The sequence below is a fragment of the Lodderomyces elongisporus genome, chromosome 2, assembly GCF_030384665.1.
Source record: "Lodderomyces elongisporus chromosome 2, complete sequence".
Taxonomy (NCBI): Eukaryota; Fungi; Ascomycota; class Pichiomycetes; order Serinales; family Debaryomycetaceae; genus Lodderomyces; species Lodderomyces elongisporus.
Genome location: NC_083674.1, coordinates 637,440 through 663,277, shown reverse-complemented (window position 1 = coordinate 663,277; position 25,838 = coordinate 637,440). Strand labels below are relative to the sequence as shown.

General features: G+C 35.6%; 14 protein-coding genes across 14 annotated transcripts; 7 read left to right on the top strand and 7 right to left on the bottom strand. All coding sequences in view use genetic code 12, as the record gives it.

The window, feature by feature from the left end:
* Positions 1-2,276: 2,276 nt before the first annotated feature.
* Positions 2,277-3,365, top strand: DAO1 (D-amino acid oxidase; the record flags this gene model as incomplete). Its single annotated transcript, XM_001526697.2, has 1 exon — positions 2,277-3,365. One exon carries the CDS (start codon positions 2,277-2,279, stop codon positions 3,363-3,365), a length of 1,089 nt encoding a protein of 362 aa, XP_001526747.2.
* Positions 3,366-3,627: 262 nt separating this feature from the next.
* Positions 3,628-3,873, bottom strand: PVL30_001546 (uncharacterized protein; the record flags this gene model as incomplete). Its single annotated transcript, XM_061119240.1, has 1 exon — positions 3,628-3,873. One exon carries the CDS (start codon positions 3,871-3,873, stop codon positions 3,628-3,630), a length of 246 nt encoding a protein of 81 aa, XP_060975223.1.
* A 1,087-nt stretch (positions 3,874-4,960) lies between these two features.
* On the top strand, positions 4,961-5,476 carry MRPL27 (60S ribosomal protein L27, mitochondrial; the record flags this gene model as incomplete). Its single annotated transcript, XM_001526696.1, has 1 exon — positions 4,961-5,476. The coding sequence occupies one exon, from the start codon at positions 4,961-4,963 to the stop codon at positions 5,474-5,476; it is 516 nt and encodes a 171-aa protein (XP_001526746.1).
* Positions 5,477-6,109: 633 nt separating this feature from the next.
* On the top strand, positions 6,110-6,973 carry DPB3 (DNA-directed DNA polymerase epsilon, subunit C; the record flags this gene model as incomplete). The annotated part of the gene is made up of 1 exon (XM_001526695.2): positions 6,110-6,973. The coding sequence occupies one exon, from the start codon at positions 6,110-6,112 to the stop codon at positions 6,971-6,973; it is 864 nt and encodes a 287-aa protein (XP_001526745.2).
* Positions 6,974-7,083: 110 nt separating this feature from the next.
* Positions 7,084-10,842, bottom strand: PVL30_001543 (uncharacterized protein; the record flags this gene model as incomplete). Its single annotated transcript, XM_001526694.2, has 1 exon — positions 7,084-10,842. One exon carries the CDS (start codon positions 10,840-10,842, stop codon positions 7,084-7,086), a length of 3,759 nt encoding a protein of 1,252 aa, XP_001526744.2.
* A 1,052-nt stretch (positions 10,843-11,894) lies between these two features.
* RPS22_2 (40S ribosomal protein S22) lies at positions 11,895-12,614 on the top strand (the record flags this gene model as incomplete). Its single annotated transcript, XM_061119239.1, has 2 exons — positions 11,895-12,027; positions 12,355-12,614. The coding sequence occupies 2 exons, from the start codon at positions 11,895-11,897 to the stop codon at positions 12,612-12,614; spliced, it is 393 nt and encodes a 130-aa protein (XP_060975222.1).
* Positions 12,615-13,216: 602 nt separating this feature from the next.
* Positions 13,217-13,771, top strand: PVL30_001541 (uncharacterized protein; the record flags this gene model as incomplete). The annotated part of the gene is made up of 1 exon (XM_001526693.2): positions 13,217-13,771. The coding sequence occupies one exon, from the start codon at positions 13,217-13,219 to the stop codon at positions 13,769-13,771; it is 555 nt and encodes a 184-aa protein (XP_001526743.1).
* Positions 13,772-14,012: 241 nt separating this feature from the next.
* On the bottom strand, positions 14,013-14,852 carry PVL30_001540 (uncharacterized protein; the record flags this gene model as incomplete). Its single annotated transcript, XM_001526692.2, has 1 exon — positions 14,013-14,852. The coding sequence occupies one exon, from the start codon at positions 14,850-14,852 to the stop codon at positions 14,013-14,015; it is 840 nt and encodes a 279-aa protein (XP_001526742.2).
* Positions 14,853-16,353: 1,501 nt separating this feature from the next.
* Positions 16,354-16,848, top strand: PVL30_001539 (uncharacterized protein; the record flags this gene model as incomplete). Its single annotated transcript, XM_001526691.1, has 1 exon — positions 16,354-16,848. The coding sequence occupies one exon, from the start codon at positions 16,354-16,356 to the stop codon at positions 16,846-16,848; it is 495 nt and encodes a 164-aa protein (XP_001526741.1).
* Positions 16,849-16,967: 119 nt separating this feature from the next.
* Positions 16,968-18,840, bottom strand: SRB4 (RNA polymerase II mediator complex subunit; the record flags this gene model as incomplete). Its single annotated transcript, XM_061119238.1, has 2 exons — positions 16,968-18,651; positions 18,725-18,840. The coding sequence occupies 2 exons, from the start codon at positions 18,838-18,840 to the stop codon at positions 16,968-16,970; spliced, it is 1,800 nt and encodes a 599-aa protein (XP_060975221.1).
* A 310-nt stretch (positions 18,841-19,150) lies between these two features.
* Positions 19,151-20,587, bottom strand: RPN3 (26S proteasome non-ATPase regulatory subunit; the record flags this gene model as incomplete). Its single annotated transcript, XM_001526689.2, has 1 exon — positions 19,151-20,587. The coding sequence occupies one exon, from the start codon at positions 20,585-20,587 to the stop codon at positions 19,151-19,153; it is 1,437 nt and encodes a 478-aa protein (XP_001526739.2).
* An 817-nt stretch (positions 20,588-21,404) lies between these two features.
* PVL30_001536 (uncharacterized protein) lies at positions 21,405-21,950 on the top strand (the record flags this gene model as incomplete). The annotated part of the gene is made up of 1 exon (XM_001526688.1): positions 21,405-21,950. One exon carries the CDS (start codon positions 21,405-21,407, stop codon positions 21,948-21,950), a length of 546 nt encoding a protein of 181 aa, XP_001526738.2.
* Positions 21,951-22,249: 299 nt separating this feature from the next.
* YPT1 (GTP-binding protein of the rab) lies at positions 22,250-22,873 on the bottom strand (the record flags this gene model as incomplete). The annotated part of the gene is made up of 1 exon (XM_001526687.2): positions 22,250-22,873. The coding sequence occupies one exon, from the start codon at positions 22,871-22,873 to the stop codon at positions 22,250-22,252; it is 624 nt and encodes a 207-aa protein (XP_001526737.1).
* A 1,116-nt stretch (positions 22,874-23,989) lies between these two features.
* On the bottom strand, positions 23,990-24,853 carry PVL30_001534 (uncharacterized protein; the record flags this gene model as incomplete). Its single annotated transcript, XM_001526686.2, has 1 exon — positions 23,990-24,853. The coding sequence occupies one exon, from the start codon at positions 24,851-24,853 to the stop codon at positions 23,990-23,992; it is 864 nt and encodes a 287-aa protein (XP_001526736.2).
* Positions 24,854-25,838: the final 985 nt, after the last annotated feature.

Sequence of the window (25,838 nt, the reverse complement as noted above, 5' to 3'; positions counted from 1 at the left end):
GGACCGCCAGCATGCAATGCTGAAAGATCTAACTTAAAAACTAAAACACTAACAGCATCGAATATACATAAGCATATATATATACATATGTATATATTACACCAAACTATGACATTTTGCATTATAGAGAACAAAGATGGAAACGCTAGGAAGAGGAAAGCTAGAGAAAAGAGCTCGGAGCATGAAAGCATACAACATCATTGATGAAGCATCTTCAGCCACTTTTTTAGTTATCTCTCATTGCACAAGTTTGACCTCAATTTTTCTTTCTTTTTCTTTTTCTTATTTTTTTTTTTGCTTCAACTTGACCCATGAGAAAAATCAGATCATCTCTTTGAACCATGGTATAGATAAATAGGCAAAAGGATTTCCTTATTTGATATCTTTTTTAGTTGTCTTTTGTTTTGGTTTGTTTCTGTATAAAACGAAGCCAGCAGATTAATTTACAAGAGGCTTTGAAAAAAAAAACATTACTAGCAAAAGCTGGTCTTGGGTATTGTGAAGCTGTGATTGAGTCAGAAGAATTTAGCTTCAGATATACACTTACTGACTAACAGAAACTTTATTTGTTTTTGTTTTATTTTATTTTGTTATTCAGTATGATTGTTATTTAATTCAAATCTATACTTGAAAAAAAAACGGAATATCCTATTCATCAAAATTTTTAAAAAATTTCAAAAATATCAAAAGTAAAAAGAGAGCAAACAAAAGAATATATTTCTTAATATTACATTGAAGCTAGAGTTAATGGTGTAAATATTCTTGATTAGTTACTATCCTGTATTTGTACGTAACCATTATAATTCAGTGCTGGTTACAACTTATAAGCTCCATGTTTTCTATGTGTTTTTTTTTGATTTTGGTCTCACTTTCTTATTTGCTTTTTTTTTTTATTTTTTTATTTCTATTATTACACTAAAAATGATTTTCCAAAACATCTTTCATTTTGGTTTCTTGGATCACCAAGTTGAAATTTTTTTGTGGTTTTATTATCCATGAATACTGAACATTGCCAAACTAAAAAAAAAAAACAAATTTTGAATTTGGTGCTGGCTTGCCAACATTGAACAATTTTATACCAACTTCAATCTTTGATCTGTAACTATTGTAGTTTGACAGTACAGCCGATAGACAATAACCGTAATAATTAAACTGTCAAATACACTGATCGGATGACAGCCGTTATACCCAGAATGTCACCGTTTAGCTGGTTAATCAAAGTAACTAAATGAATATTCCGACGGTTACATTCAAGAAACCTAATTTTTGTCTCTTTTGTTTTGTCTTTATTTTTTATTCTTTAATCTATAACCTTTAATCTTCTCTTCCTCCCCTCCTTTCTTCAATTGACTATTTACCCACTCTTCTAACAAAAAACAAACAAACCAAAAAAGAAAAGAAAAGAAAAGAAAAGAAAATAAATTTTACAAATATTGAATCAAAATTTTATCATCACACTATAAAGTATCAGAGCAATGTTATTTGATGTAAAAGCATGACTTTGTCGTACACTAGAATCAAACATAATTCAACTTGGAATTACCAGTAACTATATTTGAAACCAATTGGTCTCATTTTTTTACCAGGTGATACTATAAGTTTTCTTACTAAGTGACAATATTGTAGAAATTAAAGTGCAAGAAGAAATTAATTGTGTCCTACAACTTGTGAGTGAAGAGAGTTTGGAAAAGTCATTTGATTGAACTACACTTGACGGACAATAAAGCATGTAATTTGTCAATATTTTGTGCTTAATTTAAGATGTAATTAAAGATACTGCTTCTATCTGGTAACTCATCTCTTTCTCTTTCTCTTTCTATTCTCCTAGTTCTTATTCTTCTCCTGATTCTTGTATCAACTAATTATTGAGTGTTTTCCTATTTATTTAAATAATTGGTAAAGGCACTACCAACCACTTTTTGGTGGAGAAATGTGCACACCTCGGATCCCCACCTTTTTCCCCATAAGTTTCCCCATGAGTTTCCCGCGGTTCTCCCTTCTCCCTTCTCCCTTCTCCCTTCTCCCTTCTCCCTTCTCCCCTCCTTCTATTCCTTTCTCCTTACGCCCCACAACACCAAGAGTTTTGCATCAGTATAGTGCACAATTTTACTACGTCAAAAAATATACATCAAAAATAAATAAAAAAAATTGAAAGCAAAAAAACGACAACGGCTCGCGTAAAAGAAACTGAGATTAGAGATATCATAGGTTTATATATTTTGGTATATATACAAATAAGAATACACATACAAATAGTCAGTCAATTCATCACAATCATGACACAGATTGTTGTTCTTGGTGCAGGAGTGGTGGGCCTCACCACCGCGATTGAGTTAAAAAAAGCCGACCCCAAACTACAAATCACGGTAGTGGGCCATCATCTTCCAGGCCACATCGACCCTTTTTCATATACTTCGCCTTATGCTGGTGCCAATTGGCAATCATTCGCCACGACTCAAGACAAAAGATTGCAGAATATTGATAAACCAGCCTACAAAAAGTTTATGCAGCTTGCCGCAAATGACCCCAGGGCTGGAATATGGACTGTTGACACAATCTCATATTACACTGACCACGCAGTAAGTCAAGCCAAGGGTGATTTCCAACAGTTTCTTCCATGGTACAGAACATTTGTTGAAGACTTTCAAATAATCGACCTGAACTATAATAAGCCCGATATATCATTCACTACGAGCTTCAAAGGTGTAGTCATTTCCGTGCCTACATATCTCAAGTACTTGGTACAACAAAACAAGGAATTGGGCAATGTTATTGCCAAATGCCCATTAATTTCCAATATTGAAGAGGCACGAAACTTTACCGCCACTGGCAAGAAAGCTGATTATGTCATCAATGCTGCCGGATTACGTGCATCGACGCTAAAAGGAGTAAATGATAAAAAGTTTAATTTTCCCGTCAAAGGGCAAGTATTGCTTGTGAAGAATAATGTCAAAGCAATGATCTCCGTAGAAGGATTCCCAGGCTTGGACGATGAAATGTTGTACATGATGCCTCGTAAAGAAGGAGGCACGATTATTGGTGGATGTTTTCGACCAAACGATAAGGACCCCAAAGAAGACAAGGAATTGACCTCGCGATTATTGAAAAGAGCCATAAAATATGCGCCAGAAATCATCGATCCAAACTACAAAAACAACCCAACAACTATAGAAATCAAGCAAGTCAGTGTCGGGTTCCGCCCATTTAGAGAAGATGGGCCACGAGTAGAATTGGATACGTCAAAAAAATGGTTGATACACGAATACGGTGCTGGTGGCGGCGGATACCAGGGCAGTTTCGGACTTGCTCAAGAAGTCGTGAAAATCGTGAAGCAGGAGTTGCAAAAGGGACAACCAAGATTATAATATAGTACAAATTGTTTATTTCACTGGTTGATATAAATAACAAAAAAAAGAAATTAAAAAAATTATAAAGAATAGCACTCTCTTATACCTATGTATATGTGAATATACACATAGATATGAATATCGATATATCAATATAGATTTATATATAGCTTTATATATAGCTTTACATAAATCTATATTGATGTATGTATGTGTTTGTTTGTTTGTTCTTGTGTGTGTGTGTTTCCTAATTCCATTTCAACACTTTTCCTTCTCTCAATCAATGACAAAGGAACCCAATAAGCATGTTGAACAACCTCTTTCCTCCCAGCTCTGCATACTTCTTGACATGTTCTTTATCTGTGTGCTCTGAGACAAACCCAGAAGCCTTGTTCTGATGGCTATGTGGTGAAATTGGCGTAGGCTTATCCGAGTATTTTTGTGGCTTGACATTTATATCGGCATAGCCGTGTTGGGCATTGAATGGCCCTTGGTTTGCTGGTTGTTCTGGTATGGACACTGACATTGCTGATGTAATTAGTAATGATGAAAAGAGGGAAAGAAAGAAAGAAAGAAAGAAATGTTAGAAGAAGTTGTATTTCATCTCAGACGGCTTTATTTGCGGTTAATAAATAAATAAGTAAGTACGTAGGAAAGAATGAAAAATGAAAAGAAAAAAAAATCATTTAGTGTTTTAACAATAGGATAAAATTCAAAGATTGCTGCCCTTATCTGTTCTGTCTCTGTTTAAAAGTTAATTTTGTGGTACACACACACACAACCATTTCCAATTGCAATTATACGTTTTTACTATTTACTTTTTTTTTATTTTTTTATTTTTTTCGCATTCTTTTTTTTTCTTTGCTTTTGGTGGAGATTATTGCGCTTGTATTGCGATTTGCGCCGCAGTGTATAGCCCATATATATATGGTATTAAGTATCAGTATTTAGGATTACATTGCGTGGAATTATCTTTAGCAGATTTGGATTAGAATATATATATATATAAAGGATTAGTCTTATTGCTGGTAACACTGTCCTTGGATGAACCGCAATTACGCGAGCATTGCCGACCTTCCATCTCTTGTTTAACATCTTTGATTATTACTCTATGGTTGATGAGCTTTTTCTTAAACATAAAACAAACAAATCATTGTGGAAATTAGTAAATGCGATTTTTATTTTAAACTATTCAAACTGAAGGAATTATAAGCACAATTTTCTCAGAATAATGGATGTTATAGTGGTTTCCTCGAAGCATCGATGAGCTGCTAAATCTTTGACAAACAATAACAACAACAACATGAACAACAACAACAACATGAACAACCAAAGTTTAGTATAGTGTCCTCTCACCATTTGGTAGCTGTTTAGTTGAACTTTACCACAAATAAAAGCACATCCGCACACACACACTCTCGCACTCGCACACCTTTTCTTACAACTCTCTCACCCCAACCACAACCACCGAAAAAACGAGCGAAAAAAACAAAAGAAGAAGAAGAAGGGAAAAGGAAAAAAATTTGATCTTGTTGCACAAGGTTGAGTATTTGGAAAGTCTTTTGAAAAAGTATTGAACACACAACAGTACATACATTTTGAAAACTGCATAGATGAGAGCATCACAAGTCCTTAACTTTCAAGCCACAGCACAGGCTTCCTTAAGGAGGCCCTGGAAAACGTATAGAGATGGAACGCTATGGTACGGTCAACTTAAATCGGGGTCAAAAAGACACCCCTTGACTACAAAGCAAGGTAATAAACACTATTATAAAGGTACTGGTTCCTCGGGTATCGGTAACATCGATAGTCGTGGAAGGTATCATATTAATTGGGACAAGGTGAGGACATACGTTGTGCCTGTAGGACTTAATGCAAGCAAATTGAAGCCATTAGTATCGCCGAACTCACCAAAATTTATCCAGCAAGTCGAGGGTTACGCTGATAGCTTCAAAAGTCCCGAGTTAGCCTTACATTCCGCCATCAAGTTTGTAGAGGAAGGACCAGGAGCTACGGAATTGGATTTTGAGGAAATGGGATACGCTGAGAAAATTGTTAATCCTAAACTATTGAAAAATGAAACACATAACGAAGATAACAAATCCGAAAAAGAGTCAGTGGCGGTATAAGTGTACAGACCTGGAGTATAGTACACAAATGGTCTCATTTTTTTTTTTTTTAAATTTGGTCGAAATACACAAGGTGCCCTTATTTTTTCTTTCATTCTTTTGTTTGTCCCAAGATTGTAAATAGGTTAATGGAGTCATGGAAAGTAATAATAGACGAAAGTATATCAATTTAATATCACCTTTTCGTGTGGTATTGTAGCTATCTTCTGATGTAAATTTCAAAAAAAAAAAAAAATAAGAAGAAAAGAAAAAGAAAAAGAAAAAGAATCGTAAACCTATACATATATACATATAGACATATCTATATATATATGCATATATCAAAATCTAATCTAATAGGAATGTGTATTCTGTGTATTACTCAAGATGAAGTTGTTTACTTGTTCAACTCCTAAGTCTATTGAATGAAAGAAAATCACTGGTTATTCACGTGACTGATAGACGAAACGACGCGTTCTTTTACTTCATTCACTTTTGTTTCTCATACTTTTCTTTTCATTTTCACTTTCACTTTCACTTTAATAATTCACTTTTCGATTTGCTATACACAAATTCGATCCTCTAATTAAAAAACAAAAAGTCCGTATCAGCAACGGTAATTTCCTACTAGATACAATTTACAATAGTTCAAGCATGGTTGAACAAATTTCAATTGAGATTGAAGACGAGTCCATCACGCCATCTCAAGAAACCGTCAAAGTCGAAACCGAGTCGACACAACCCGTTAGTGTTGAGGTGGAAGACGAAGAAATGAAGGACGACGACACAAAGGATGAAGAAAAGAATAGCAAAGTTCTGAAGGATAAGGTCGGGCCCGTTAACGGTACCAACAACGAACAAGAGGAATCAGATTCCTCTGATGAGCAGCAAATGTCACTACCAATATCCAAGATCAAAAGAATATTCAAAATGGATCCTGATTACATTGGGTCGACAAAAGGTGCAGTTTACGCAACCGGATTGGCCACAGAGTTATTTGTGCAATACTTTGTCGAACAAGCAAGTCTCTTGGCCAAAATGGATAAGCGAAAAAAGATCCAGTATAAAGACTTTGCAAATGCTGTGAGCAGTCACGATTCCTTAAATTTCTTGGGCGATACGGTGCCGAGGACAAGTCCAGTTGGTGAGTTGGTGAAGAAGAAACAAATAAACATCTTAGAGGCAGAAGTGGTTTCGGCTAGCGCAGATAACAACATTATCAGCGCCACCACCAATGAGAACAACAACAACAACAACAACAATAATAATAATAATAATAATAATATCAACAAAAAAAATAGCAACCATGACGATCCAAACAATCAAGGTGATGGAAATGCATACCAGAGAACCAAGGCTAACCTGCGACCAGAACCCATATTACCCAAGGGCCAGCAAATTCTAAATTTCCAACCTGCAAAGGTCGAAAAACTGAGAAAACCGCCACTTTTGAATGACCTAGTTTTACAAGAAGAAGAAGAAGCAGAAGAGAATCAGGATGTAGTTATGAAAGAATGATATGAGTGGAAAATAAAATAGCGAAGAAAAAATAATTGTATTGGAAAACGAAATAAAAAAAAGAGAAAATCACGCTACTTGAAGTATTGAATGAGTTAATAAAATTTGGTCTAAAAGTTTCCAACAACTTCAAGAACACATGAAGTGTCCCTACTAAGTTTAAAAGTTTGAGGAATACCTAATTTGAAAGAGAGTTGAATAACCTCGAGTCTCGTCAAATCAGATATGGTCTTGCCATAACATTGCACACCAGTTAGTAAAAACTCAATGAGCGCCTCTTTCAATTGTGGATACATGCGAAACATATATATGGCCTTCTCACTCACAACAAGTGTTTTATTATCCACCGATCCATGGTTATTATTGTTAGAAGATATAGCTTTTAAATTAGCTAAATGAGAGTGCTTTAATATAAATTCCAACGTTTCTTCATATTTCCTACTGAAAAAGTATTCCTTGTAGGACAGATCATAGTTGATTATTTCTGTAGCAAACTTCAAACTCTCAACTGTTACATAAACTTTCTCCTTGGGAAATTTCTTGTCATTCTCATCCAACAGAAGAGAAAAGATTGAGAGAGAAGTAGCACCAGTAACCAAGCTTGTTAAAACAGGCCAATGTGCTGTAACTATTGGCAACACCAACTTGTAGTCAGTGCATAATAATGGGTATATTAGCCTCAATGTTTTTACAATCTGAAACTTTAATGAAAACAGTGGCTGAGTCAATAATGTGAACCCATATTTGAAAATTCGTTTAAGCACTTCGTAACTCTCCTTCGGTATGGGTGAAATCCATACATCCTTCTCTTTCGCCTCTTGACTATCATGGTCGTGAGTATTGCCTTCAGTCTCGTTGGTATTTCCATCATCCCCCTCCTCCTCCTCCTCCTCCTCATCGTCAGAATCATTTCTCATTTCCGAAAACGGTTTGTCGCCAGGTCTTGTAAAGTATTCCTTCTCACTTTCATATATGCCGTACGGATCAATCTCCGTTTTTTCAATGAATGCAATCATTTCTTCTTTAGTTGTCATACCCCAAGGATTAAATTGGGTTTTGCTGTTGTTGAAATATTGATCTTCAATATGAAGAGTCTCAGGAATATAGCATTGTTTTATTTGATCAACAAGCGTTTCAAATACAAAAAAGAATGTTTCAGCTAGTTTGTTGTATGTGTGGTATGAGTCCAATAAGACAAACATATCAGATAAAACATCTGTCAATTGATTAGACTGTAATAATTGAACACCAGCAATTTTTATAATAATCATCAAAATTCCAGGTAATGCAGGAGTAAGGTTGCTAGCCACTGACATTTGCATACTGATAGAGTCAATAAGATAATCCAGATTGTCTATAATCATCTCAACCATTGATCCAGAGTAATAAATGTTCAAAATCGTTTGCAAAGTCTTGTGGGCTTGACCTTGAATGCGAGGATAATCAACCAAAGTCAAGCATTGCAATATAGGAAGCAAGTATTGCATTAGAACATCTGTTCTATATTGGTCTTGCAGTAAGCAACCAGCAACCAAACGTATAGCTTCAAGCGCTGATACGTGTGCAAGTTCAAAACTCGAAGCCATGGACATCGATAAAGAAGAAGAAGAAGAAGAAGAGAAGGGGTTGCTTTGATGCAAAGCGTGCTCATCTAATACCTCCTTTGCTTTCATTAACATCAAGTATGCACTCTCATTTTCTTCCTCTGTCGTATTAGCATCATCCTCTGTATCAGTATCCATTGCATCGCCAAAGTTCAAAAACTCTGATGTGTCAAAATATGAATTTTTAGAAAATGAATTCGTTGCATAGAGCCCAGCAAACCATAATGCAATACCCTGGGATAATGAACTTTGTGGATCAAGTGAAAATGAGGAAGTGAATGACAAGTCTGAGTCTTCAAATACCTGCTCCAAGATATCTAATACTTCACTGCCGTCTTTGAGTTCCGATAAGAACTTTATCAACAGCTTCAAGCACGTTTCAAGGTACGGTGATTTAATATCAATATAGCTTTCATCGCTGCTCACGTCCAGATCCGTGGAAGCACGGGTCTCCCATTGACGAGCCAAGAGTTGTAAGTCGTGTGATGAAACCAAATCTTTAGGCTTGGAAACTTTTTGATCTTGTACCTTCACATTTCTGGCGTTAATATATCCTGGAAGCTCAATGGAGTCAAGTAGATTCAGTTCCTTGTTCTGGATATGTCCGGCAGATATATTCAGCTGAAAGTTCGATTTGGGTCGCTTTGTTGTCTCATATTTTACTTGTTCTACTGTATTTTGAAGTAATACTCGAAGGCATTGTTTTTTTAGTGACACAACTTCGTCTAGGAGCTGTCGGTCACGTCGCGATAGTTCAAGAAATAGTGGAAAATAAAATTTAATTGCCATCACAGTCATGGCAATCTTGTCCTCGTCTGTTGAGAAAACAAGTTGGGATAGCTTATTATCGAGTAAGTCGTCTAACTTTGATTTCACCAACTCCCGTAATGCCCTTGTTTTTGCATTGGTATTGTGATTATGATCACTGTTGTTATTGTTACTGTTATTGTTATTATTGTTGTGGTTGCCATTGTCAAAACTTAGTCGGATATTTTCAACTACCTGCCATATCTTTTCATTGCATTCTTCGGATTCATAGAGAGATGCATGAAGCAAGACGACGCATAAATCAAGCATTAAAGGTGTCACTTCAAGAAACAAACTTACAAAGCTTGATTGCAATATATTTGCAATAAACGTGATAACCAGTTTAGACAATTCGGGTTTCGAGTTGAGCCTCGATCTACTAGTGGGGTTAAGAAGCATTGTTTTGAACACAACAATCAACGACATTCTTAATTGCTTTGAAGTTGCTTTAAGCCATGACATGGTTCGCTGATCTTTCTCAGTAATATGTATTCCTCTTTCTTCATTTGCCAACAATGATGACGCATCAATTGTACTGATATCGTCATCCCAATTCACTTCCATATTTAACAAACTTTCCTCGTTCTCGCCATCCTCGGACTCGACTTCGAGCTGTGCATTTAATTGTGTATCGTTAAAGGATTGGGTAATGACCATGCCTAGAATATGTAGAATTTTTACCATTACCTTGAAACTGTTACTAGAGTTCAAAGAGACAAATTTTGCAATCGAGGAAGTCAAGCCAGGTAGAATCATAGATATTTGTTCTGGTGATAATCGTTTGAGAAGCAAAGAAATTAGATCAAGCGCCAGGTTTAATACTTCAATCGATTCCAAGTCTGCTGCTTTTGTGGATGTGATCACGTCAAGCGATAGCGACAAAGAATCACTTAGAAAATGAAGCCTTTTGCCTGAAGCTTCAAAATACGATTGTCCCAAAATGTTTGCAAGTCCTGATAATGTATTTATGGCCACCAATTTGAATTGCAATGACTTTCCTCCAATATTTGAGGTTTGCTTGTTGGCAATTGCTCCGGAGAGAAAAAGCACCAACGGAAGAAGCTGGTCCATCAATGCATAGTTGGCATCAAACTTCCAACAATATTGGATCAATAAGTCTATGATTGCGAGAATGTGTTGAACTAAGGAGTCACTGAGCAGTGGTTGTTTGAGTAGACTGGATATGGGGAAGAAAATATAGTCAGCCAACTTTGGCGCAATTGCCAAGGATTCAACATTATTAACCACATTTCCTTTTTCCATCTCCTCGTTAAACTGCCTCCATGCCGTTTCAATGGACACTAATAATGATAATACTCGACTTTCATTGAAAGATGTTTGATTTAATGATGTCTGTTGAGACAACTCGGTGCAAAAAGGTTTTACCAATTCAAAAAGCCGCTGCGAAATTTTGCTCGCATAATCATTGTGTAGTTCATTAGTGCTAAAACTACTCATCGTTCCATCTTATATGGTTATAGTACAAGTGTTGTGATCTCTTACGTTGTTTTTGCCAATTCGCCAATATATATAAAGATCAAAGTGTGTTTGTAAGTATGTGTGTGTGTGTGCGTGTATATGTTTCCCTTGCTTCTTGGGTAGAACCTTCTTAAGCGGCAATTCTCATGAGTAGTGTGCCTCGCATCCTTTTTATTCTTTTACGTCCTTTTATTCTTTACCTCAACTCACGGTACCAAAAAAAAAAGTGGCATCAAAAAACCATCCTGCGAAGAAATTGGAAAAAAAATAAAAATAAAAATAAAAAAAAAACAGAAAGATTTTGAGAGAACGAAGAAGAAGAAAAAAATTTTCATTATACTTTTTCAAAAAATCTTTTCCAACCACTTTTTTTCATATTACTCGTCAACACTATTTTAACCAACCACATCTAACGTATGTTTGAATTCGTTATTTTCTTTTTTCTTTCTTTTGCCATATCAATATAGCTTCATAGAGAGTACTCACCGAATTAAAAGATACGATTATTGAAAAGGAGGGGGTTTGCGAAAAATTAGATTGACATCAGTGCTTTATCAAAATGTCGATTATTGATTTGTCTTGTTTTGTCTTGTTTTGTTCTGCTTTGCTTTGCCTAGCTTTGCTTCTATTTTTCACTTTTTTTTCCGGATATAGAAGAAGAAAAACAAATAAAATCAATCATTGAACACTTTGATTCAGTTACGCTTGCCTTCTGGTCTTTTGTGTGAAGACCAGGAGCTTAAATTCTTGCCAAGCTTCAACAGCTATGGTGAATTTAGGAGTCGATTTAATACTTTCGCAGATCCATTGTGCTCATGACTCCAATCTTCCTTAGAAAAACAAAGCAAAGGGACAAGGGGAAAGAAGATTTATTGGACACTCATGTGGCTAAGTTTGATTTGTTTTTTTTTCCTTTTTTTAAAAAAGAAAAAATAAAGAGATCACTATTTTTTTTTCAATATATCGTAAACCTCTGTACTAACTTAACGGCTCAGTTTTATTATATTTTTGTTTAACTAAAGAAGAAAACAATGACTAGAACTTCCGTATTAGCTGATGCATTGAATGCTATTAACAACGCTGAAAAAACTGGTAAGCGTCAAGTTTTGATCAGACCATCATCAAAAGTCATCATTAGATTTTTGACAGTTATGCAAAAGCACGGTATGTTTAACATTTTTCAATTAAGTTTCCACGATTATTTTTCCGCAAGTTTTTTATTTTCCCTATAAGCAACCGAATTGATAACTGGATGGATTGATCGGTGTTCAGTCCCTTTCTGTCTTTTAAGTATTCGGGAAATCAATGCCCAGGAAATGCTTCTTACACGATGATTTCGCCAATTTCAACAAGGAACTTGATCGTTTACTTTTCCTCGACATCTTTCTTTTTTTTCTTTTTTTTTTTCTTTTATTTTGCAACTTAATCGTGAACAATCTAATCTATAGAATCTGATTTGTTTTTTATACTAACATTTTTTTTTTATTTAAGGCTACATTGGAGAATTCGAATACATTGATGACCACAGATCAGGAAAGATTGTTGTTCAATTGAACGGTAGATTGAATAAATGTGGTGTTATCTCACCAAGATTCAACGTCAAAATTGGTGACATTGAAAGATGGACCGATAACTTGTTACCTGCTAGACAATTTGGTTACGTTATCTTGACCACTTCTGCTGGTATCATGGACCACGAAGAAGCCAGAAGAAAGCACGTTTCTGGTAAGATTTTGGGTTTCGTCTACTAGACTATACATATCATGGGGTATTAAAAATTTTTCATTTTTATTTTTTTAGGTAGAGAATAAATTGTAATATAAAAGTTTCATTTCGGATAAGAAAAAGAAGAGCAATAGGGACCTGTAAGTGATGGATTTACCAAAACTGATATACACTTTAGCTGAGTGAATGCCAACAAATTATTCTAAAAGAAGGTTTGTAACATTTTTCTAACATTTTTTCTAACATTTTATCCGGTTTGAAAAAAACTTCCTCTTTGTTTTATACTTTTTACCATTCTAAAGTAGGTCTCAGTTGAGCCAACGGTTCCTTCGTTTTTTAGGGAGGTTTCCATTGTTTTTTCTTCTTTTTTTTTAATTATCTTTTTTTTTTTTGGATTTGATTTTGATTTTGATTCTCTTTTTCTGTTTGATTTTTCTTTTGTTTTCTTGCTTTGATTTGTGTGTTAATACCGATATAGGTAAAACACCTCGAGACGGACCTAGAAAATCAATTTCTCTTTGTTCTTTACGCCATTGCAGAAGATCTCTCATCCTACTAACTAGGATATATTCTGCATCCACGTATCATCCTTTTTTCCTCTTAATCAACTTCAATATAGAAACATTCCATGCCGTTGTCAGAAACGATACGATTCGTGGGCTCCACACTTTCATGGACATTACGAGCAGGATGTTTAGCGCACATTATACATGAAAACGTTTACGAATTTACAGAGACTAGAGGCGAATCCATGCTTCCCACTGTACAAAACCAACATGATTACGTTCACGCATTTAAGCAGTATAAATTGGGAAGGGGGTTAGAGATGGGCGATTGCGTAGTTGCAGTGAAACCTAGCGATCCAACACATCGAATATGTAAACGGATTACAGGTATGCCTGGTGATATTGTTTTGGTTGACCCTTCTTCATCTTCTGAAATGACAAACTCTCCAGCAGAAGTGATTTCACATGACGGATTCAACAAGTATATACAGATACCACAAGGGCATGTTTGGTGCACGGGGGATAATTTGTGTCACTCTTTGGATTCGAGGTCCTATGGGGTATTGCCTATGGGATTGATAACGGGGAAAATTGTTGCGGCTAACTCATTGGGTAATGGCTTAAGAGGGTTTTTCAATTTCCGATGGATCACAAACACTTTTCAGGACGAGAATTGAATTGCTTGGTAAAATGTTTGACTATGCCATGATTGATTACGAGATAAGAATAGAATAAGTGAACTCAAAAGTAAAAGCATTGATAATCTACAATAATCGGGAATAACGAATGATCTTTTGTTGTTTTTTTTGCCACTAAAGTAATTTTCAATCCTGTTATATTCATTTTTTATTTTTACTTTTTACTTTGTACTTTTTCATTATATATTTTTGAAAATCACAAGCTAATCACAATTTCCATCTATTGTTTTCCCAAGGCGCGATTTTTAGCTAAAGCCCTTAAAACCGAGCGACCAAAGTATAAGCTTGGGATACTCAAAATTGTACCATAGAACAAGGTGGTGAAAATAGACTGGCCTAGGTAGTATTTCACAAAGTTGACTTCAAAGCCCAAAAGTGATAGTAAAAAGCTAATATTTTGGAGCAATTGACTTGATGATGTGGTATTCAATGTGCGGAATAAATCTTTAACACCGATGAACCCCACCCATGATGCAAGTAGTGCCAAGTGAAGTGCTACTGCCACTAAGATGAATGCAACTGGCACCACTGGGTTTACACCTTGCTCGTCTTCTTTGAAAATATGATGTATTTCTGGTTGTAAACCAAATGTTGGAACTGTTTCTTGTTTACTTGTAGATTTCAACTCTCGAGATGGCTTGATTTCAAGTAATCTTTTGTTCACTTTCTTTGTAGATTGTTTACCGTCGGCGATTATGAGGCTCAATACCAACGTGTCCTTGATTTTGAGTACATCGGGTAAGGAGGAAGCAGGGATACTCAAGTTGATATTCTTTCCCTTTACTACGGGAACAAAATGGGTTGCCACTGAAGGTTTCTTTGCATCGGCCAATGTAAACAAAATCTGCTCGGGTTGACCTTGAAGTGAACTATCTTTCAATTTGATTTCTATAACATCTTTGGTGGATTCAAGGGGTAACGCTTTGATTTCCTGAGTCTCGATTTCTCCAAAATGTACTGCTTCGCCTTTGCCATTAATTGAAATTGAGCCTACGACAGGGCCATATGCAATTGCGTGGAAAGCTAAAGCTAACAAAACTATGATATTTGAAAATATCATCGTAGTCGATAGTAAAAGTTATTGCCAATAAGTTTTATGTGTTGTTGTCGAGAAGCTTATTAAAAAGTTGATCTGTCAAAAAACAAAAAAAAAACAAAAAAAAAAATATATATATATATTCATATAAAAAAGCAGTCGCTGTTTCCAATCGGCAACATAGATTCTCCCGCGACTAAAATTTCGTCGCCCAAATTGTCGCTTGGTCTCTCGCAAAAGACAACAAACAACAAACAACAAACAACATACAACAAACAACAAACAACATACAACAAACAACATACAACAAACAACAAACAACATACAAGAAACAAGAAACAAGAAACAAGAAACAAGAAACAAGAAACAAGAAACAAGAAACAAGAAACAACGAACGTCTAGCGTCTAGCACTACGCACTTTACTTTTCCATTTCATTCCTTTCCTTCCGTTTATCTCACCCACACGAACTTTCTTAAAACAAAAAAAAAAAAAGACACCTTGTACAATATATCTGCACATTCTTTTCCTCAACTGTATATCAAACCATCTACATCATCACCATTTGTGTCTTTGGGGAATATATAAGACACAGTAAATGTAACACCACTTATGATTGCAATAGCAAAAACGAAAGGGATTAATATAATGCCTTTGACAAGCGTGTAGTTGTGTTAGTAAACTATAATTACATCAACTCTAGTACAATATTCCATTCTCAATTACTTACAAAACAAAATGAAAACGACATTGACCAATAGCGCTATTATACCTAAGTACAAAGTTGAAAGAGCAAACATATAAATCTTCTTGTGTTTCTTCTCTTCTCTTCTTTTCCTTTCTCTTCCTTTTTCTTCTTTTGCTTATTATCTCAACGAATATGTTAAAGATGCTTGTGGTTTATCAAGATTGTACTCTACCTCATTTAGTTTTGGATCCAAAAGTTTTGCAGCACTTTTGAGCAAAAAAAAAAAAAAAAAAAGGAACGAGTGCATCAAGGAAAATATACAAAGTAAGGACGGCCAGGCAGAAAAGCAAAAAAAAAAGGAAGGATTGTAATTCACAAAAGCCATGGATTAAAGGCAACCATGAGTCACCACACGTCTCCTCAAAACCACTAACATTAACCTTCCCCTATATCCTTTTCTTATTGAATTGTGACAAAAAAAAAGCATCGCATAACTAGAGGAATCAAGAAAGAGAAGTGCACCGCGTTATTTGATCAGAATGGACATGTAAAAATGGGACTCGATAAATAGCGTTTCCCCTTCACGCTAAAATGTATTCCTAAAGTCGAGCTTGTGCTCGAAATAGATTCAGTGCGACACACACCGCGTCTTACTATCCAAACCATTTAAGAGAAGTAAAGAGGCAAAATGTAAAAAAAAAAATAAAAAAATAAACAAAAAAAAAATCAATGTCTATCGTATCTCTTCCATTCCTCACCATCAACTAATTCTAATTATAAACAAAAAAATAGAACAACAAAAGAGAAGTCTCTATTTCTCCTAATATCACGACCAACCATGCAATTCTTAACTGCCAAGTCACTACTTTATATAAGGGTAGTTACTCTCCTTGTGGTATCATATTACATGCTTAAGGATCCAGAGGGTCTTTCTACTGCAGGATTTGTTTTACTCATGGGCCAAGCAGTGCAAGTGCCTATATTGAGGTTGGCACCATCAAACCCGCTCCTTAGCATTGTGTCCATCTTCTTTGCCACAACAGCATTGAGTGACTTAATTCCCTTATTAGCTGAAAATTGGAATCATTTTGAAACACTTGTACCCGTGAGATTGTTTGCCTATTTCTTGATTGTGGCATTTACTTATTTTGTACCCGAGAGTGCAATTAGTAATAGCTTGGTTGTTACATATTCGATGTTTGAGATTTGGTGCAATTTTCTTATATACAACAATTTGAGGGACGAAAAGTTTTACAGAATGAAGAAGTTTGTAGAAGAAAATGCCGATGCTATCAAGCAGGCACAAGATGAAAAAATCACCGTTATTGAATAGATTGCGGAATGACATAAATGTATATAAACATACACACCCATACACACCCACACACACCCACACACACCCACATATGTATATATATATATATATATATCTGCATCGACAAATGGGGCAGTTTAATTACTATGAAAGTCTCTAATTGTCCAATCTAAACTGGTTTGGAAATCGTCGAAATCATTAAAGTCTGTCAGCAAAATGTTAGATCCACCAATGTCGATCTTGCTATCTTCAACACGTTCATACTGTGTGACGTTGAGGCGCAAGATCAAATTGACATACAATTCATTTGTGGTGATAAGAACTTTTATTTTAAGAACTTTTTGCTCGGTATTTTTCAATTGCAAATAAAACACAGATATAGGCTTATCAATCGACTTTTGAAAAGGGTTTTTAGACACCTTGCCCAAATTGGTGAACTTTTTGATATTCAACTCATTTTGTAGATTTGTACTTTTGACAATATCATTAATAATTTTTTCCGCAGTTTCCACAAACATCTCGTGACGCAAGTTGCCCAAGAATGGACGTAGGATCAATGGGTGCGAATTGCTCTGCTTCCACTTTGTCAAGTTCGTAGGCACTTTTTGTTTTAGTTTTAAATTATACTTGTAAAAACAGCATAACATCAACTTGAAATAGATAATAATGCATTGGCACTTTTCATTGTTAATTGTTGAAGATGCAGTGGATTGTGCTGGCGAATTACCGTCTTCGGATTCGTCATAGGCGACACTTTCAATCTCAACAATATCATTTCCAAAAGCAAGGGTAATTTTATCAGCAGACACTGTGATGTTGTAACTGATCAAAATTTTGGCTTCTCTAGACAACTGATAAAACAAATCATCTTCAAAAAGAAAGTATCTTGCCATCTCTATCTGGTTAATCACTTCATACAGAGATTTAAATTGACTTCGGGAAAATTTGGATTGGCCAGTCACGATATAATCTTCATCCACTTTTGATAAAATACGAACTCGCACATACTTGTATTGTTTCGTGCTCACTTGAACCCCATTTGCACCGGTTGAACCTAAAGGAACAAAAGTTATCACGCCCGTCCGATTATTCTTTCGTAATAAGGCGTTTCCTTTATCTTGGAAATCAGAACCCGAATCCCCATATCCATATTTAACTCCAATAGATCGTGCATTACTCACTGGATCTCTCATTCTAAATAATGCTTCATCATTAGATTTCACGGAGTTGACCATGGTCCAATATCGATTCTCTTTGGCAACCTGCATCTTCAAATTTTCGGCAGACTCTTTAAAAAGCTTGGTAATCTTGCCAATAGCCTCTGTTTTCCAACCTTCGCCAATCTTTGTGTTCTTTGTACCATTTTCATTGAAGGTACTTTCAATACTGTTTCCACTTGCACTCCCATTTCCGCTCCCTGTTTCGTTTTCTAATTTATCTGAGGTCAATGACGTTGGTTTTACAAATTTTTGCAAATGTGGCGACATTGTATTCTTTGATAAGGCCGGTTTGACCGATGATATAAGTAGTGAGACAAAGTCCAAGGAAAGCGATACTTCATTGAGAGCATTGCCAACATCCTTAGAAAGTTCCATGCGTTGATTGTTAAAAATCTCTTGTTGACTTGTTCCTGTTGACTCGTCCTTAAAGACATAATTTTCCGCTCTCACCACATCTTCTCCACGATCATTATATTCTGCAAGGTTCGCTTTACTATTCAAAGATGCAATTTCCTCTTGGAGTGCCTGTTCGGTGATATTGGCGAATGATTGTCGCTCTGAGAGGATTCGGGAAATCAATTGTCTTATATCCAACTCGTCTCTACAAAAAAAGAAGGACAATATTGTTAGTATATAATTTGTAAAAAAAAACACACACACACACACACACACACTCATTCACACTCACAAAAAGTATCGAGTTCATCGGTACATACTCATCCTGAATGAAAGGGTCACCGTTAGTTTTCCCCGTAATGTCTGTGGAGATGAAAAGCAGTTCTTGATCCATTGTTGCTTACTATCCTTTGTTTACTACCCTCAGTTTAAAAGAAAGTTGTTGACATTTGAAGTTGCAAAAACAAAAAGGTGAGGATCGTGGCATTTCGCGCGATTGAAAAATTGAATATACGAAAATGAGAATGAGAATGAGAAAAAGACGAAGATCAAGAACAAGAAATAAAATTAGAGAAGGAGCAGGAGAGCAAGAATAAGCACTAGAACTAGAGAAAGAAGCGGATTACAATTTTCATTTTTTTTCTTTTTTATAAAATTGCTTCGAATAATTTCTTATATTAATTCCAAAAATTTAAAGATGTATTCTAATCCATGAAATCATCCAAATCGCCTTCTTCAATAGCTTTCAATAATTCAACTTCGTCGCTTGGCTCGGCATCTTTAGTTATAGCTTTGTTCTCATTGTCATCGGGGAACCTCATTGATTTCACACTGTCATTATACAACGACAAACAAAATTTGATTCTTTGGTCAAATTCAGCTTGAGGAAGGTTTGTAGAGTAAACATCCAAAAGTTCATTCGACAGCACATAGCCCTTTTCATGATTTATTGTGGCATCAATGACCCCGTCCCTTATGGCTTTTGAAACGATATACTCCGTTGCCTCTTCGGAATCCAAATGCAATTTAATACATATATCTTTTAATGAGATCTTGGAGTATGCCAAAGAGATGATCCTGATACCCGTCTTTATAACATTTTGACGTAACCTGGAAACCAAAGTAAAATTATCGTCTTTTTTAAACACTTTTTCATATTTTTTCAACACATCGCCAAACAACTTCAAATCTCCCAACTTTACTGCTTGCGTAACTTTGAAATATGCTTCAAAACTGCTTGATTTGTTTTTAAACGTTTTCAACTCTGGGATTTCTCCTGTAAGCAAGTCAATCACTATGTTTAGTTTAGTAGCACTCTGGATAAAGCCTTTGGCTAAATTTGTTTGGGGTGCCTTTCTAATCGCAGCAATTACACACTCATGGGCGGTCGAGTAGTCCAATTGAATGGCATTGATACGTGCCAAGTAGAAATAGTATCTTGCAACTAAGGCACTAGCTGCACTTTCAGGAAATTGAATCTTGTCAACCAAATTGGTTGCTTGTTGAATTTCGTGTGCAAGCAAGTAGTTTCTTAACAACAAGGTGATTATCGAGGCCGTAGTTTCAGTGTCATGCCTTAAGCTTGCTGTTCTCAAACTATACAATAGTTCTGGCCTTATACTGGTCAAGTCTCCCGCCAATTCCTTACCACGACTTATATAAAACCAAACTTTTGCTTGGAGGTAGTCAAGTGAACGTCGATTATTTGATTTCATAAACAAAATCAAATGCGGGCTCAATTTATTCAATTCTTGTAATTTGGAAGTGTCTAAAAGGTATGTTTGAGTGAGCAAATAAATATAAAGCTCAATCTCAGGGATGGTGTTGGCTGATTGGTGAACTTGTTCAGTAGTTGGAGCAGATGATCCCAAAAGCAAAAGTAGATTCTCTTTCGATTGTCCCTTGATGTATTTTGCAATAATTGCTGGTAAAACTTGATCATCATGGACTAACTTCTTTCTTAAAGATGAGAACTCACGAAGTACTTTTGAGACATATCTGTTGTCAAATGTTGTGGCCGCCTTCTCCAACAAATTGAATGTTTGTTCAATCTCTTCTACAAGATTCGAAGTAGTTGTCGCCACAACTTCAGTCGACCCGTTTTCTGCATCTTTCATTTCAATATCTTTAGAGTCCGACATCTTTCCAAGCGTGTGCCTTTTCTATTGTTTTAATTCTTTTTTGGTTGTATATTTATTTTTTTTAAAACTGATGTTTAATTCGGTCAAAGTAGGCAATCTCTTTTTTTTGGATGGTTCGTGTCGAATCGAAATATGGTATTTCACTGTATTTTTATTTTTCCTTTCTTTTTTTTTTTTTTGGTGGCAAGGTTTGGGTTAAAGAAAATTAAAAATTGAAATCGAGACTCACTACTTTTTGATTCAGACACACACACACAAACACATTACACCCACACACACACAATCATATATACTCTTGAAGAGAATGGAGACAATCAACTACAGAAACACAAATTCCGATACAAATAAAAGACACCAACGAGAGATGAGTATTTATGCTCAAGGTACAATAGAAGGTAAATTGGAAGAATCAGAGAAGCTTATAGCTAGTTACAAAGATTATAAAGGATGCCAGTTTGCTGACAAATTCAACATAGGCACTTTACAATAGCCGGCTTTGTACTGCTTGATTAATCTGTGAGATTCACCTCACTTTCTGCATGGCTTGCTAAGCGGCTTTTTTTTCCCCTTGTCCCAACTCTTTTCTCTCCATGTTTCCCATTCCCCAACTATTTGATTTCCCACCATTATTTAAACGCTGGATTCTATCTCGACATTCACTAGTAGATTTTATGTAACTCTCTTGTACTTTTTCTACTTTTTCTTTTCCATTCTTTTCCCTTTCCCTTCTTCTGGTTTTCAATCTTCAACTGTTTTCACAAGTTTTGATATTAATCAACATTTGAATCCCATTTAATTTTGCAAATCACGTCACAAAATGTCTGCTTTGAAATTAGCTCTTCCAGAAATCCCTCAGCAACCAGAATTGGTCCCAGTGCTCACTTTCAACTTGAAGTTGGCATCGGACCCTGTGCACATCTACACCAATTCCCAAATCGACAAAACTTTGCAATTGGCAACCCTTGTAGCCGGTGAAATCAAAACAGTTGAAAACAAGTTTAACTACAAATTGGATATTCTGGACATCCACGGAACCGATGACTTAAATGTCAAGGACTCGGTTGCTACAGCTTCATTGGACTGTAAGTTGTATGGAAAAACACCTAATGGAACAGGTGTGTTTGTATACTATGGCGGAAGAGTTCAATTGAATAGTGCATCTGTTGATGTACTCAGCAACAAAACTAAAGCTGCTTCAATTGAGGATAGCTATGTTACTTGTAACCCAACTTTCTTTTTCGATGACAAAGTTGAGGAAGAGTACAAATGGGTCTTGAAGGAAAACTTGATTGGTAAAGGTAGATTTGGAAGAGACGAAGATGGCACTTTGTATGTTCAATACTACATCTATGTCATCCGTTAATTCCAAAAGAAACAAAAGAAGAAAAAATAATTCGAATAATAAGAGTAAGAGTAAGGTTAATAATGATAATAATAAAAGATATAGTTGAAACTAGAGTTGAATATATAAAAGCAAAACATTAATCAGATATACAAAACAGTAGTATTCAAAGGTGCAATGCATACCATCCTACTCAACGATGCCTCTTTGCAATCACTTCCTCTCACACACTTTCCGCTATCTCGCTCTCTATCCGTCGTCAATTGAAACAAAACAAAACAAAACAAAACATCACTTCGATAGCGCTTTGACTATTGAAATCAACAACAAGAGTTTGATTGGGTTGAAGTCAATGACTCTCCTCTCAAATTCACATTGCTCTTACCCTTGTTTCCAGCAGCGCCACCTACATTTGCATTGCTTGTCATTTGCGCCTTAATCTGTCTAGCCATTGTATAAAACGCTTGCTCAACATTTGTTGAACTCAACGCAGAAGTTTCCAAAAATGGAATGTTCAAAGCATCGGCAAACTCTTTGGCTGCGGTGTACTCGACAATCTTCTTGTCAGCCAAATCCGCCTTGTTACCAACTAACAATTTCATTACGCCACCAGTAGCATAACGGTCGATTTCTTGTAACCATTGCTTAACATTGTTGAAACTTTCTTGATCAGTGACATCGTATACAATAATGATTCCATGAGCTCCACGATAGTATGACGAGGTAATGGTTCTAAACCGCTCTTGTCCAGCGGTATCCCATATCTGTAACTTGATAGTTTTGCCATCCAATTCTATGGTTCTAATCTTAAAGTCAACACCAATAGTTGAAATGTAGTCTGGTGTATAAGTGTCATCCGCAAATCTTAGCAACAAACATGATTTACCCACTCCAGAGTCACCAATCAATAGCAACTTGAATAAGTAGTCGTATTCGTTATTCATATTTGTAATTTATTTATGATTCAGTAGTAATTATAATTGTATTTGTATGATCCTTGCAGTAGACAAAAGACACACACACACACACACACAAAAAAAAAAATAAAAAGGAGTTTTTGATAAACGTAGGAATATTTTGTAGTAATTATCAAAATAACAACAATAGTAGCTTTGGCCCTGATCAAAGAAAATAAAAGGGACGCAATGTATATTTGAAGTTAACACTTGCTTTCCAGTATACTATGATCAATCGCAGTATTATTAACAAACGGTTTATCGATGTATTTTATATAAGTTTGAAATCTCAAAGCAGGGGTATCTGTTCAAGACTAGTTTAATCAACTTTGATCTTTAAATATCTAGTGGCTTTTGGTTCTTTTTTTTTTTTTTTTTGCTTTTTCTTGTGATCAATATTAGGTAGAGGGATTATGGGTGATAATAAGAGCCAAGTTTTGATTTTCAGTGAGGTGTTGTATAGCGGCGAGGGTCTGTGTCGTAAAGGTTTAGTGTCATGAGTGCGTATAATATGTCACTTGCAATTGTTGCTTTTACATATGCGATATATTTATATTTATATACATATATTGAAGAGATAGTCACGTGATACAACATATATCTCTAAAAACAGACATTTTTTTTTTCATAAAATAGAATCAATGGTTGTTGCAATTTTTTTGAGGTGAATTTCAGTAGCGGCTCCAGTAGTGGACCCAGTAGTGGACCCAGTAGTGGACCCAGTGGTGGACCCACTAGTAACTTTAGTAGTAACTCCAGTAATAATGGTGGAAGCGAAAGAGGAAGTACTCATTTTTAGAAAATGAGAAAGTGTCTACTATACCTAATTCTAGTTCGACTGCTATGTCTGTTTCTTCACTTTGTATTTAAAACTATGTCGTATTGCCTTAACTACATTAGGAAGGTGCTGAATGACAAATCCGGGATTTTAGCGGTTTAAAACTTAAACCAATGTCTCTACAATTTATATTATAGTAATCTATATTCTTCCATTCTTTTTTTTTCTTTTTTTTTGTTTTTTCACTTATTATCTAACATATATCCATATTCATGGTTCATTGATTAATTCATCTTGGATCATTGCAAACAATACCTCACCATGCTTTACTCTATCTTTTCTGCCTCTTTAGCAGCTTGCCTTGTTGACTTGACACCTCTAGCTTTTTTCTTTGCAATTCTTATCATTTTGTAAAACCAGTACACGTTCAAAACATTCAAAAGCGAGTTAGTAGATAAAATCACCAAAGGGACAAGTTTATTGACTTGATCTAATGACGACAACATGTCTACTGCCATTTGGCTGATAGCGTAAAGACCCCATACAATTCTCACAAAGAAAAACACAATGATCAACGACAAACCATTGATGACGATAAACTTTTCACTGAACGTGCCAGCTGGAAGATGCGATGCAAACCAGTTGAGGTTTACAAAGGGGGTACTCAACTCAAAAGTCAAGAATGCACCTGCCCATGGTTGGCAATATGGGATAAATCCACAAGCAAATGCAAACATTGCAGCAATTGCGTGGAAAAGGAAACCTGGTCCAAAGATCGAATAGTAGCGAAGACAAACGTAAAGATCCCAAATAAAATAACCAGTGGTCACAGCACAGGTCATTGCGCCAAACGGAGTTGTACCCAAGAGGGAACCCACTGGGTCATTAAGTCTATTTTGGAAATGAGGGTTTCCTAAATGTATCACTAGTAACACAATGGAAACAACACATTGTACCATTGAAGTGACGTGAACATCAAAGTCTGCCTGAACTCCTTTGGAAAGCAGCGTGTACTTGTCCTTCATAAATGCTTTAGCTACTGGTCTAGTAAAGTTCTGCACAACAAAATAAAATGCAAACGATGCAGCAATTTCGTGCCAGTGTGCTTCAATGAGATTTGTTGGATTCTCAGGGAACGGACGGTACTTTTCAAAAGGGTCCAAAATAACAGTGGGAAATAACAGCGACATTAGTTGAATAGGTTTTAAAAAAAAAGTAATGGGTTATATAATTCTATGGAACGTTGATATTAAGTTCAGTGCAGGATAACAATAGTAATTTCAATTGTATCCTTATTTCTCTCTAAGTTTCTAGTTGTCTATTTACTAATTTTTTTTTTTTTTTGTCGTCTTCTTTTCTGATTGAAAGGATTTGTTGGAAACCTTTGCAAAACCAATGATAAATAATTTCCACTTCTTTAATCGTGAGGGTAAAGGGGTGGGGGTGGGTGAGGGTGAAAAAGGAGAAACAAAAACAATTGGTTATACTAAGATTGAATATTGATCTTATGGTTTGGGTTGAGGTTGGGGTTGAGATTTTTCTTTGCTTTATAATATCCGTGCCAGACTCCTAATTTGAAAAGACCGGTTAATTGAGACGAGAGATCGGTCGAAGTAAAAAGCGACACAAAACAAAGAAAGCCAAAAAAAATCAGCGGAGAAGAAGAAAACAACAGGCAAAAAAAAATTAACAAGTAAAGAAAACCCAACAAAGAGAAAAGGACGCAGTCGCACATATTTCTCATCCCACAATTAGTAACGGACGAGATAGGTGATGCACTGGAATAGGCTTCCACCACGCTTGGCCTATGTAGACAAAATTTTCAAGTAAACTAATTAACAATCATGTTTCCTTCCGTTGTAAAAAGTCTTTTCATTTCTTTATTTTTGAATATCTCTCCTATTTCCTTAGACATGAACTATTGTATACTAAAGATTGCTTCGTCTTTCTATTTTTGCTCTCTTGTACTCTACTACCTTTCAGGATATCATCAGTCAGGTAGAATGAAAGCCGCGTAAGATTGCAGCGACTAAAAAAAAATTAGTCGGAAAAACAAACAAACAAACAAACAAACAAACAAAGAAAGAAACAAATCGAAACTTTATGTCTGAAACTTTTTGTTCTTTATTTTAGTTTTTTCTATAAATTTTTTCTTTTTTTTATAATTTCTTTTGG